General features: G+C 43.0%; 1 protein-coding gene across 1 annotated transcript in view; it reads right to left on the bottom strand.

The window, feature by feature from the left end:
- LOC126252345 (phosphoglucomutase-like protein 5) overlaps positions 1-14,802 on the bottom strand; it is a 126,904-nt gene that overhangs the window by 43,782 nt on the left and 68,320 nt on the right. The window contains exon 5 of the mRNA XM_049953234.1: positions 7,643-7,875. Within this exon, the coding sequence (XP_049809191.1) occupies positions 7,643-7,875 (233 nt within the window). The remainder of the gene's footprint in view (positions 1-7,642; positions 7,876-14,802) is intronic.

The raw sequence follows: 14,802 nt of genomic DNA, 5'->3' as shown, positions 1-14,802 counted from the left end.
AAATCAAGGAGAAATTAGGGAAGGGTTTTAATCTTCAGGAGAAGAAATAATAACTTTGTGATTTGATGAGGACATTGTAATTTTATCAGACAGGGCAGAGGACTTGGAAGAGCTGTTGAGGAATGGACAGTGTCTTGAAAAGAAGTTATAAGTGATCAACAAAAATAAAATAAGACTAAATGAATGTAGCCGAGTTAAATCAGGGGACGTTGAAGGGATTAGATTACGAAATGAGACACTAAAAGTAGACGAGTTTTGTTACCTGGGCGCAAAATAACAGATGGCCGAAGAAGTGAAGATATAAAATGCAGACAAGCAATACCAAGAGAAACGTTTCTGTAAGACAGAAATTTCTTGACGTTAAATATAAATTTAGTTGTTAGGATATCTACTTTGAAGTCATTTGTCCGGACTGTAATCTTATACGGAAGGGAAACGTGGTCGATAACAATTCCGACAAGGCGAGAAAAGTAGCTTTTGAAATGTGGTGCTACAGTGGTGCACTAAAGATCAGATTGTGGTAGATCGGATATGTAATGAGGCGGTTGTTGTTGTCGTGGTCTTCAGTCCGCAGACTAGTTTGATGCAGCTGTCCATGCTACTCTATTCTGCGCCAGACTCTTCATCAACAAATTTAACTACTGCAACATATATCCTCCTGAATCTGCTTAGCGTGTTTATCTCTTGGTCTCCCTCTATGATTTTTACAATCCATGCTTCCCTCCAGTACTAAAGTGGTGATCCCTTGTTGTCTCAGAATGTGTCCTATCAACCGATCCCTTTTTTAGTCAAGCTATGCCACAAATTTCTTGTCTCCCCAATTCTATTAAGTCCCTTCTCATTATATATGTGATCTACCCCTCTAATCTTCAGCCAGCATTCTTCTGTAGCACCACACTTCAAAAGGTTGTATTCTCTTTCTTTCCAAACTGTCTATCGTCCGTGTTTCACTCCTGAATCTGCTTAGCGTGTTTATCTCTTGGTCTCCCTCTATGATTTTTACAATCCATGCTTCCCTCCAGTACTAAAGTGGTGATCCCTTGTTGTCTCAGAATGTGTCCTATCAACCGATCCCTTTTTTAGTCAAGCTATGCCACAAATTTCTTGTCTCCCCAATTCTATTAAGTCCCTTCTCATTATATATGTGATCTACCCCTCTAATCTTCAGCCAGCATTCTTCTGTAGCACCACACTTCAAAAGGTTGTATTCTCTTTCTTTCCAAACTGTCTATCGTCCGTGTTTCACTTCCATACATGGTTACACTCCAGAGAAATATATTCAGGAAAGACTTCCTAATACTTAAATCTACGAGGGATGGAACTTTAATAGTGGCAACTATTTATTTACAGTTAGCACAAAATAGATACGTGTTTCAAAGTCTTACTGACCTTCAAAGTAGCCACCAGTATTGTGTATAACCTGTTGCCAGCGATGTGGAAGTCGTAGGATACACTTACAAGGGAACCTCCCCATCGCACCCCCCTCAGATTTAGTTATAAGTTGGCACAGTGGATAGGCCTTGAAAAACTGAACGCAGATCAATCGAGAAAACAGGAAGAAGTTGTGTGGAACTATGAAAAAAAAAGCAAAATATACAAACTGAGTAGTCCATGCGCAAGATAAGCAACACCAAGGATAATTTTAGCTCAGGAGCGCCGTGGTTCCGTGGTTAGCGTGAGCACCTGCGGGACGAGAGGACCTTGGTTCAAGTCTTCCCTCGAGTAAAAATTTTAATTTTTTTATTTTCGCAAGGTTATGATCTGTCCGTTCGTTCATTGACGTCTCTGTTCACTGTAATAAGTTTAGTGTCTGTGTTTTGCAACCGCACCGCAAAACCGTGCGATTAGTAGACGGAAGGACGTGCCCCTCCAATGGGAACCGAAAACATTTGGTCGCAAGGTCATAGGTCAACCGATTCCTCCACAGGAAAACACGTCTGATATATTCTATACGACACTGGTGACGGCATGTGCGTCACACGAAAGGAGTATGTTGTCGACCCTCCTAACTTGTACATTTGGCGAATGGGTAAAAAGATTCTTGTACCTTGCCCGATTTAGGTTTTCTTGTGGATGTGATAATCACTCCCGAACGCAACAGTTTCACAGTCGCACAGTTTTCCCTGTGCTCTGTCAAAACATGTGTTTTTAACGGTTTCAAATTTTTCCTTGTGTAGACCGTCAAATCCTGCATATGTCCAAGCAAATCTGAACATGTCCTGGAATTTTGGAGAGCGAAGCTGATTATGTGTGAGTACCTGAACTTTGATAATTGTCTGAAAACAAAAAATTTAACTTTTCACTCGAGGGTAGATTTGAACCAAGGACCTCTCGTTCCGCAGGTGGTCACGCTAACCACGGGACCACGGCGCTCCTGAGCTCACAGTATCCTTGATATTGCCTATCGTGCGCATGGACTACTCAGTTTGTATATTTTGCTTATTTTTTTCATAGTTCCACACAACTTCTTCCTGTTTTCTCGATTGATCTGTGTTCAGTTTTTCAAGGCCTATCCACTGTGCCAACTTATAACTAAATCTTGGGGAGGTGCGATGGGGAGGTTCCCTTGTTAGTAGTGCCAGTTGTGTTGACAGTTCGAGCGGCGCGGTCTATTGCCCGACGAATTTGTAGCAGTTCTGATGCGAATGCCGTGAAGTGTTTCCTTCAGTTTAGAAATAGAGTTGAACTCACGAGGGCTTAAGTCAGGGGAGTGCAGTAGGTGGTATAGGACTTAGCAGCCCCATCAGTCAAACAAATCAGCTTGCACTATCCGTGCTTGAGCACTGTCCTGCAGAATGATGGTCACGCCCTGCAGAAAATGTCATCACTTCTGTCTCTAAGCTGGTCGTAGGTTCCAAAATATATACTTGGCCCTAAGTGCCGAATCGTCTGAAGTTCCATGAATACTTATTATTATAGTTCAGTTCTTTTATCCTGGCGGCTCGCGGATGCCCGCCCATACGCCGGAGATCGCTGCGTTGCCAGTTGCACACGACGCACGCGCCAATAGAAGCAGCGCCATAGTATAGCACAGCTCGCAAGCTTACGTTTAGGGGGGAGCACGCAGTTCATGAAGTAAAGCCACCACGGCCGCATTAACCCTTTCGCTGCTACAAAGACGTTCTCCCTGCATTCCGCGCTGTGCGCGATTTTGTCACTGCACTGCTCGCCTGTGCAGACACGTCGTGTTCCGACTGCTTTGACACTCTTATCATTCGATTCCACAAAAACTATTTGGCCCAAAAATTAGATTTTTACACATCTTCTTGACTGATACCTTCCCCCCATAAATGACTTAATTTTGTTTCGATGTTCAACGCAGTTATTATGCAGCATTAAATATAGTAAACCATTGCACGTAATTTTGAAGAGTTTGCAGAGGTAAAAGTCCATAGAGTATACTTTCCGTATGGTCGATTTTAGTTTGCCACAATGTTGAGAATGAAATGTGGACAAGATACTTAAATTTCATATAAAATTTACTGTATAACAATATCTCATTTAAGTACCACATAGGTGTCGTATGTAATATTGAGAAATATTCCGTCTTTCGCGACTGTAACAAAAGTTTTATTTACACTGAGCACGTTTGGCTTTATTTTAAAGCACTTCAATCAATAAAAACGAAGTAGACAAAATACATTAAAAAAAACTGTGGACTTACAAAAACATTAGGACTTGAATATACCGTCTATCAGTGAAGTGCTCTGAGCTAGTGTCAAATATAATTTTTGTGTGTGGCACACACAAACATCATTTATTTGCTAAAACACTGATCAGCCAACACAAACGTTGAATATTGTGTTACCGCAGCACAAAACTACGAAAGGTGACTTGGCAATGGAGGAGACAAAATACTGTCCACTGAAGATGCTTCAAGAGAGAGAAACGCGTCTGGTCTAAATAAGTCGCTTATTACAGTTGTAGAAGAGGAATATATTTCAGTACCATTGGTAAAACTGCGACTGTGGAACAAAAACAAGAAAGAGAACATGAGTACCATTGTGTATGTGCCATACCTTTCATTGATTGAAGTGCTTTAAAATAAGCCAAACGTGTCCGGTGTAAATAAAACTTTTATTACAGTCGCGAAAGACGGAATATTTCTCAATATTACATACGACACCTATGTGGTACTTAAATTAAATGAGATATTGTTATACAGTAAATTTTATATGAAATTTAGGTATCTTGTCCACATTTCATTCTCAACATTGTGGAAACTAAAATCGACCATACGGAAAGTATACGCTATGGACTTCTACCTCTGCTAACTCTTCAAAATTTCGTGCAATGGTTTACTACATTCAATGCTGCATAATAACTGCTTTGAACATCGAAACAAAATTAAGTCATTTATGGGGGGAAGGTATCAGTCAAGAAGACGAGTAAAAATCAAATTTTTGGGCCAAATAGTTCTTGTGAAATCGAATGATAAGTGTGTCAAAGCAGTGCGAACACCATGTGTCTGCACAGGCGAGCAGTGCAGTGGTAACAAAATCGCGCACAGCGCGGAATGCGTGGAGTACGTGTCTGCACCAGCGAAAGGGTTAATGAAGAGACAAAGCACCTGAAATTTCAAAAAATTGCGTACAAACGAATATAAGTCGTGAAGTAAGGCACTTCGATATTGTTTTTAAATAATTAAAACGTTAAGCACCGCACAAGGTTTGAACTCATAACCTTCCACGTAGAAGCCCAACACCTTAACCATTACGCTATCGCAGCTCACCTGACTACAGCACGCCATGAGACTCTAACACGTCACGTAAAATACTGAAACACTGTTGGTATGACTATGAATTACTCATACTTCGTGAAGTACAATAGGAAATAAACAATTACCGCTGTTATTTATTGCGAAAAAGCGGTTCGTGGGATTGATACAAACACCTTTCCTTGCTATCGCCTGAATTAGGAGTCTTATTGCTTGTTTGGTTTAATTAATTAATAGAATATGAAGCAATTGGTATAAAGAATGTTTTTTCCAAACTTTCTATAAAAGAAAGTCTGCTATCAAGACATTGCTTTTGTTCTATTACTTTATTTATGACTGAACGTTTCTAAAATTGAAGACACTTGTCCATGCTCTGCGCTGCAGTCGAGATCTGGCAACGTCGTTCTCTGTTCATTGGCTGACTGTGTTTTGTGACGTCAGATGCGCAGAACGAACCTAAACTCGGCCGCCAACATAAATGACGCGCACTTTAGTCATATACTTTATGCTAAGGAGAACGGTGTGCAACGGAGATTTAATCAATGAAGTCCAGAACGACCGAACAGGGTTTGCTCTTTACTAAACACTTCAAGTAATTTTCTATCACAGAGTACATGAGGTTATGGATTACAGGAGGAGGTAAGGCATGCTTGTATGCACGTTGCGACGAAGTTTAACGAACTACAGAATTGCACAATGAGCAATTATTTAAAGACACACATTAAAATACTAATCCTATGGTTCCATGCCAGCAATCGAGAAAAACGCATAAATCATTGCTAGTCACCAAGGATTTGTGGACTAAGGGAACGCAAGATGAGCTCCCGACTGGTCTCACACAAAGATTCAAACTCACCGAATAATCAAAAGTCACCACTTTCCAGTAATAAATGAACTGTGAAAGGTGGCTTGTGACTCACAGCGAATAGAATCATGGAAGTTAATTGAGCACACAGTACATGAAGTGAATCGTGAGCAATTAAGGACCGAGTTCAGTTCCATTTGAATTTGCGAAAAACGATGCTGCATATGGAACTTTGCATCTGAAACATGGGTAATGAAGAAAAGAGATGTAAGCAGATTACAGGCATGCGAGATGAAGTTTCTCAGAAGTAGGCCAGGAGTAACAAGAAGAAGAGAGTGGACGAGGAATGAAAGGGTAAGGAAAACAGTGAAAGCGGACCCCTTGCAGAAAAGGATAGAAAAATCAAGGCTAAGATGATATGAGCATTATGAAAAGTGGAAAACAAGAGTATTCCCAAGAAGATATGCGAAATGGAGATGCGAAGGAAACGACCAAAAGGAAGACCAAGAGATAGATGGCTGAAAGAGGTGAAGACTGGACCAGACTGAATACATAAAGATGGTGGGAAAACAAGACTAGATGGCGAGGCTTATGTTCCGAATAGACCCACCCTGGGGCTGGAAACTGTCCGGGATGGTGATGATGATGATGATGATGATGATGACGATGATGACGATACTGGAACGATCACTTGCGAGAATACCGCACTGCCCCCAACAATGAAGTTAAATCGTAACTGAACTCCCATTCAAAAATCACTGTTCATAGGTGGACAGAAACAAATGTCATACTTACTTGATCGCCAAATAGCGACTCAAGCTCCACGACTTAACTCTTCCGTTCCCCAGTAATTTATCTGTGCAAAACGTAAACTGCCTCGCTTCTGTGTACAGGTGAGGGCGCACTGACCAGTTAACAAGATGATTTTGCCAGTAAGAGCAGGCGTCTCATCCATTCAGAAGGCGGGAGAAGCGACACCGTGTTCTTTCAGCCTAAAATTTTCCACAAAGAAACAGACAGTCTTGGTTGCAGGGCTGTAATTATTACTTATTAACCTACGACGCGTTTCGCCTGATTCAAGACATCTTCAGACTGGCTGGTATCAGATGGTGTTAGGCACATGAGATACCGAGCACATAAAATGTCAGAGCAGATAACTGCCCTCATCAATTATTCGAAAACATTGGGTGGCGTCCCTCGCGAGACATGCACAGTAGTCCAACGACCAAAACGAAGACTAAGGGATAGTTGGCTGAGAGATGTGGAAGAGTGTGCCTGGTGACAGATCCATGTAGGCCTGATCCGACATTCATTGGACTACGGCGCGTGTCTCGCCAAGGACGCCAACCAATGTTTCCAAATAATTGACGAGGGCAATTATTTGCTGGGATGTTTTGTATGTTTAGTATACTATTTCTCTAACACAATCTAATGTCAGCCTGTCTGAATATGACCAAATCAAGCGATACACACCGTTGATAAATAAATAATAATTACAACCCTGCAAACAAGACAGATTGTTTCTTCGTCGTATATTACTAGTTGCTGTACTAACCACGCTACGAGTTCGAAAAGGTTTTGTAAAATTTGACACTGCATTGAGCAGCTGAAATTTTGAAGAAGGCATCCCTACTCTTGGATTCTAAAGGCTCAGTGTCGTGGTAGACAGTCACCACCGAAGCTGGCTTCGAAGATTAACTGCCTCACCAGGTTGCTACTGCAAAGCTAAACCAAGAACTCTCGCCTGAATTTGCCTAGTTTCATGCGTTTGTAATTACACTCACATTCATTCAAATTAGTGATAATCAGTGTCTGTGCCTGGTGGTTGTAGGTAAATACTGTGCTATCAAGATGAGAATAAACACAGTGAATTTAGTTTCCCAGCGTGATCTACCTCCCTGCTCGAACAGTGTGAACATGGAACATATGAGCAAACGCAGGCAGAGAAAACGACACTCTCCCAAACGTGATAAAGCAAAACCACAAAATAAAACGAGAGGCGGATTGGTTGACGCCTTTCAAGATTAGCGTGGAGAGCTACATCGAACCCATCTTCGGGCTGAAGATGGCAGCAACACAGCAGTGTGAAGGGGTTCCTCGACGCTTGCAGGCGAGCGCACCTCTGGAAGTAGTGGCGGCCGAAGTGCTTCCAGTGGTCGGCGAGTATCTGGTGGACGTGCAGGCGCAGGTCGGCCACGACGGAGAGCCACGCCAGCACGGCCCAGAGCGCGTCCTTCTCGCGGATGTGGTCCGAGCCCGTGCCGAAGCTCTCCTCGCCGCACAGGCACACCAGGCCCGCGTCCATCAGGTTCCCGAAGTACTTCCAGCCTGTCGGCACCTGTCCACCACCTCTCTGTCACACGGACGAGCCACAGATGCCGCCAACAGCAAGTAAAACCTTAAGATTAGAGGAACATCTATTACGGATCCACGAGTTCAATTAATGTACGGAGTATTTCAAAGTCTTTTTACCAAACGTCTAGAGCTGATAGATCACATCAGGAGGAATACCGTCTGTTAGAGACAAAATATTCACTGACACTTTCCGGAGACGCTAGGCCTCCTTTACTGTTCGCCGGTCCTGTGATGCAGGTCTACTAAGTAGATCTGCTGCATACTATACTCATGGTTATAGCTTAAGGATAATTGAAGAATGTGGTGCCACACAACGTGGCACTACACAAAACTGATGCTAATAGCATAGGCACATAGGGAACACACATGATAAAGATCTGTAAGTCCTCGGTATTGGTGATAAGTTGAGAAAACCGTCCCGAAATACATGTGCTACAAAACACCACTGCTTCCTGCACATGTACCCCGACATCAATATGGGATAAGATCACAATGCACACGTACACAGGCCGCACAACGGGTTGGCATACACTGGATCAGGTGGTCGAGCAGCTGCTGGGGTATAGGCCTCCCATTCTTGCACCAGTGCCTGTCGGAGCTCCTGAAGTGACCCAGGGGTTTCAAGACGTGCAGCGATACATCGACCGAGAGCATCCCAGACGTGCTCGATGGGGTTTAGGTCTTCAGAACAGGCAGGTCACTCCATTCGTCTGATATCTTCTGTTTCAAGGTACTCCTCCACGATGGCAGCTCGGTGGGGCCACGCGTATCATCTATCAGGAGGAAGGTGGGACCCACTGCACCCTGAAAAGGCGGACATACTGGTGCAAAATGACGTCCCGATACATCTAACCTGTTACAGTTCCTCTGTCAAAGACATGCAGGGGTGTACGTGCACCAATCATAATCCCATCCCACACCATCAAACCACGACCTCCATAAGGTCCCTTTCAAGAACATTAAGGGGCTGGTATCTGGTTCCTGTTTCACGCCAGATGAAAACCCGGTGAGGATCACTGTTCAGATTATACCTGGACTCGTCCGTGAACATAACCTGGGACCACTGTTCTAATGACCATGTACTGTGTTCTTGACACTAGGCTTTACGGGCTCTCCTGTGACCAGGGGTCAGTGGAATGCACCTTGCAGGTCTCCGGGCGAATAAACCATGTCTGTTCAGTCGTCTGTAGACTATGTGTCTGGAGAGAACTGTTCCAGTGGCTGCGGTAAGGTCCTGAGCAAGACTACCTGCAGTACTCCGTGGCCGTCTGCGGGTACTGATAGTGAGATGTCGGTCTTCTTGTGGTGTTGTACACTGTGGACGTCCCGTACTGTAGCTCCTGGACACGTTTCCTGTCTGCTGGAATCGTTGCCAAAAGTGCCTATGCGCTGCAGCCTCTCAGGGGCATAACCGTTACAAAAGGACAACTACTGCCGTCAGAAGCCTCAGTGGACATTTTGTCTCTAACAAAAGTTCTACATTTACATCTACATCTACATAGATACTCCGCAAGTCACCGTACAGTGAGTGGCAGAGGGTACCCTGTACCACTACTTATCATTGCCTTTCCTGTTCCTCTCACAAAAACAGCGAGAAAAAAAACGACTTTCTGTATGCCTCTGTATGAGCCCTAATTTGTCGTGTCTTTTGTATGTTGGCGTCAGTAGAATCGTTCGTTCGGCAGTCAGCTTCAAATGTCGGTTCTCTAAATTTTCTCAATAGGTTTCTCGAAAAAAATGTTGCCTTCCCTCCACGGATTCCCATGTGAGTTCCCGAAGCATCTCCGTAACACTTACGTGTTGTTAGAACCCACCGGTAACAAATGTATCAGTCCGCCTGTGAATTCCTTTGATGCCTTCCTTCAGTTTGACCAGGTACAGATCCTAAGCACTCTGCCAGTACTCAAGAACAGGTCGCATCAGCGTCCTATATGCGGTTTCCTTTACAAGTGAACTCTCCCAATAAACCGAGGCAGACCATTCCCCTTCCCTACCACAGTTTTCACATCCTCGTTCCACCTCACATCGCTTTGCAACGCTACGCCCAGATTCTTAAACGACTTGACTGTGTAAAGCAGGGCACTAGTAACACTGTACCTGAACATTACAGGTTTGATCTTCCTATTCATCCGCATTAACTTACATTTTTCCACATTTAGGGCTAGCTGCCATTCATCAAACCAACTGCAAATTTTGTCTGTCGTTTTGTATCTTCCTACAGGCACTCGACTTCGACAAGTTACCGTACACCACGGCATCATCAGCAAACAATCGCAGATTGCTGCCCATCCTGTCAGCTAAATCATTTATGTATACAGAGAACAACAGTGGTCCTATCACACTTTCCTGGGACACTACTGACGATATCCTCTCTGATGAAAGTTGTTCCCCATGTTTTCTACACACCTAGTTGTTTGATGCAAAGACTTCGAAACTCCCTGTATAACTCTCTAGTTTTCATGCAGGAGCTGTCTACCTCTCCTAGACAATGAAAAACCACCTGATATTTATTTATTCCATCAACTGCAGCTCCTTCACACCTACCCATTTCATCATGCGTCAACTATTTCTCCTTTCCTCCCCATTTTTCCTTATCCCTTTTCCTCGTCCATCACCATCTCTCCCTACCACTTTTCTCTTTCGTATTATGGTCCTACCCACACCCCAAACCACTACTCCCTTCCTATCTTCCCAACCACCACTCCAACATCCTCTACGTAGATACTACTCATCAGTTCTCTGCACGTATACCCACCCTCTACTACTCTACTAAACACCTAACGTTTTTTCCCTCCAAAAACAGACATTTTTCACGGTGGAGGTCCATCAACTTTACTGGAAGTGCTGTGCCACCTTTTTTTTTTAAGAATACCATTTCTACTACAAGTTTGAAACAAGTGTTTTTTGCTTCTATTTTTACATTTCGCTTCTTCCTATTTTAATTTCTTTAAGTGAAGGAACTCGTTTCTTTTACATAACAGCCTTCATTAAATTAATCTTTTTTCAAAGTGTAAATTTTTTATAATTATTTCACGTTTCAACTTACTGTTGCCTCTGGCTGATTGGCGGTTTATGGTGCCTCTGACAGCCCATTCCAAGCCCATATGGGGCAAGAGGGATAAAATAGCAATAAAAAAACCAGCCGAATGGCTTCGTCTGAGCAGAGAGACGTTTCGACGACTGTCACTCTCATCATCTTCTGTCTTCTCTCTTCGCCAGAAGATGATTAGAGTGACACTCATCGAAACGTCCTGCCGTTTCCGCGAATTCACATGGCCGCAAAACAGAAAGCCTTTATGATTTCTTACAGATCTTCTGCAGAGGTGAGGTACTCAAACATTCTGTTTGATGACTGGGATTAGAAAGTGGACGATGTAAGGGTACCATATATACCGTGGTGATAAGTTCTTGTGGAGACACACAGTCGTTGGGCATTGTCCTCTGGACAATACGAGTTGTTTGAGCTGACCGCGCATGATTTCTCAAAGAGTTACAAACTATACATATAGTTAGATCACAACGTCCTGAGCAAGGCCTCTTTAGTTAGCCGTTGGAAGTAAGTCGACATCAGACTGCCAACATAGGCAATCTAAATCTACTAGTCTAAGATCCCGAATTAGATCGACATTCCCACAGCGAGTTTCCCAATAAAATTAATACTTCATACATTATATTGTATGAATAAACAAAACGTGCTTGGGTTACCGCCCCAAATCCCTGCACAGTTATTTCTAATCAAAAATTGTTTAATTAATTTTTTTAGTTGATAACCCTCATGCAGTTTCTGAAAAAAGTACCAGCAATCGAGTGTAAAAGATGACAATGAAACGCCAAAGTAAGGTTGCCTATCTTTTTCCAGGCAATAATGAAAGTTTGCCTGGTGTAGATAGGTAAGCGCGTAGGAGTAAATTACCCTCAGCGGGTTTCCTTATGCAATCATACATAAAGTGTGGATAATTTTATAGCGAACACGATGGTATTGGATTGCCTTAGCAATCTTAAGGTTGTCACGGTTTTAAGATTCAATAACTTAGTACGAGATGGTGGCGTAACGAAGAAACATTGAATGTATAGGGTGGGACAAATAAAAGTGGCCCGGAGAACAGGGTTCCGAGAAACAAAAAAAAAAAAAAAGAAAACAAAAAACAGAGCAAAGGAATGGAGATCCAGTACTAAACTACTAACCTGACTATAGTAGATGCTCAAAGTGACCACGATTCATCTCTTGGCACTTTTTGGGCACTGGTCAGTAAGTTGCTGAAGGAGGATCGAAGTTGGACTGCTGGGATTGCTGCAGTCCAATCCGAAATGTTCTGCTGCAGTTCTTGAAGACTGTGAGGGTTGCTGCGATACACCTGAGACTCGAGGGGCCCCCCATAAAAAGTAAACGCGCACTGACAAATCAGGTGACGTGACGACCAGACTGACCTATGCTAACAACGCTGTCGGGATTGAAGATTGTGTGAATGTGCTCCAAGGTTCGGCTAGCTGTATGGGCACTTGTTCCATCCTGTTGGAAGTACCTGTAAGTGTTTTCCTCCTCCGTTAATGCTGACACAAATGTTTTCCAAATGTTGGCAACGTAACGCACCGAAGTCTGCACCTGATGAAAGAAGATGGGACAAATAATGCGGCTTGCAGGCACTGTGCATCAAACCCCAACCTTCTGATCATGTAATGGTGTTTCGTGGAAGTTATACCGATTCTCCTCTGCCCAGAACTTGTGATTCTGTAAGCGCATCAGGCATAAAGAACAGATCTTGGTTCAAGTTATTCATTGTTATCTCAGTAAGCAGCCACTCGCAAAATTGGAGGCGCTGAGGAGTATCTGCTGTTGTAATGCATGAATAACAGACTCTCGGTAGGAATGCATGTGCGGGTCCAGTTGAAATATTCGTCCGCATGATCGACATGATATGCTGGTCTCTTGCGACAGGCGTCCGGTTGATTTGGTAAGACTCTGAAGCATTTTCACGTGAACTACAGGCACATTTTCTGGTGTGAGGGCACGTTTCGGAAGGTTTTTTTTGGATCTGTTCAAATCAAATCCTGTCCGACGCCATTTTCGGGCTAAGCGTTGCATGGCATCCTTTTCTGGCACTTTGACACCATTAAGCTTCTCAACAAACAACTGACCACACAGTTTCCACGTAACTCTGCATAACGAAAAGCCGCTGCTCCACTGTGCGTACCGTCGTCCCCTCTGCACTGCTCCACTCACACTGAAACTGCCCGCACTACGCTCAGAACCGATGTGGATCACGTGACGGGCGTACACATGGTGTGTGCCTTACGATGTGTGGTATATGCATACATTCACGTCCAATCGTATCCTCTCGAGCTGGCCACTTTTATTTGCCCCTCTCTGTACAAAGCTGTGGGACAGAGAAAGACATAGAACAACGGCTGCGTGCGAGACAGACGTCGTGTAACTGAGACTGAGCATGTTCATTTCTCCAAGCAACCAGACTCCAAGATAATAAGTCGCGAAACTCGCAAAGTTTTCTGCTGCAGCGCTGCCAAGCGACTGGCATAAAAGCACTGCGACGTAATTGTGTATTGTATACGATTATATGGAGTATAGAAGCACTCTCAAAGGGCAAGTCTACAACTTGTATTTCGCGTTTTGAAGCATGTAATAATTTCCACTGTATAACTGCGCAAATACAGAGAAGGCAGCACGAATGGTCACAGGTTCGTTTAATCCGTGGAAGAGTGCGCAGAGATACTGAAGGAACTGAACTGGAAGACTCTTGAAGATAGGTATAAACTATAACGAGGAAGTCCATTAACAAAGTTTGAAGAACCGGCTTTAAATGATGACTCTAGGAATACACTACAATCCCCTACGCATTGCTTACATGGAGATCATGAGGATAAGATCAGAAATATTACTGCAGCACAGAGGCATTCAAAATACATTCTGCCCGTTGCCACATGAATAGAACGGGAAGAAACCATAATAACTCGTACAATGGCACGCACCCTCTGCTATACACCTCACCGTCGTTTGCAGAGTATAGATGTAGACATAGAAATGTAGCAATAGTAAGGGATATTCACTTACCTCTCAAACTACACATTCCTTTACCTATAAAATAGGGTTAATAAGCGAAGGAAATAAATCAGCATTTTAAAAACCGATTAACACATTTGTTGCAACAGAAACTATGCAATTTATTGTTCAACTTAAAACACAAAGACTTAAATACTAATAGTTCTTCAGAATCCAGAAGTTGAAATACTGAAGCGAAATTCTGAGGGATTGTTATCATTATTATCTCTGTCTGTAGCCCGTAAGATTTCCTCAACTTGTAATGGTGTTGGGTCCCCAAGGGGTGGCTTTGAACATCCATTCATGTACCACCCACAAGATTCAGGCTGAAGTTTTACACAATAAGGATCGGTAGCATTATTTGCGTTGAAGCTTTTAGTTTTTTTTTTATAAACCGTTCATTATCTTTTTTGCTGAATAGTTCGTTTGGAAAATACAAAATTTCATGTCATGAATACTTTTGCACTGCTTTATGCCACACACAGGAGCAGTAAACTATTGAACCACTTCAGTTTTTTCGCCAGGTTCATCTCTTAATGACGCAAAAGTTTTTTTGTAGATTTATAATTTGCGAAAATTTTAAACTCTCTGACTTTTCCCCTTATTGTAGAAAGCAGTGGCGAAATCGCAGCCTGTGAATGCGTGGAATACTGGGAGACTTAGACATAATCAGAATCCCAACTTCGATGCTAATTCTGTGTAGTTGATACAGTTTTAGCTGCTGAACCTGCCAAACAGATATCAGATGCAAAAACTTTATGTCTATTGGCCAGCAACATCAGTATCATAGGGTTTTACAAAACTTTTTGCAATAGTGACACTTTGCTAGCATGAAACATAATCCGCATATCAGATTCTTCAAGCTGATAT

The sequence above is a fragment of the Schistocerca nitens genome, chromosome 4 (genome assembly GCF_023898315.1).
Source record: "Schistocerca nitens isolate TAMUIC-IGC-003100 chromosome 4, iqSchNite1.1, whole genome shotgun sequence".
Lineage (NCBI taxonomy): Eukaryota > Metazoa > Arthropoda > Insecta > Orthoptera > Acrididae > Schistocerca > Schistocerca nitens.
The sequence above is the reverse complement of the archived record's forward strand: the minus strand, read 5'-3'. Positions and strand labels throughout refer to the sequence as shown.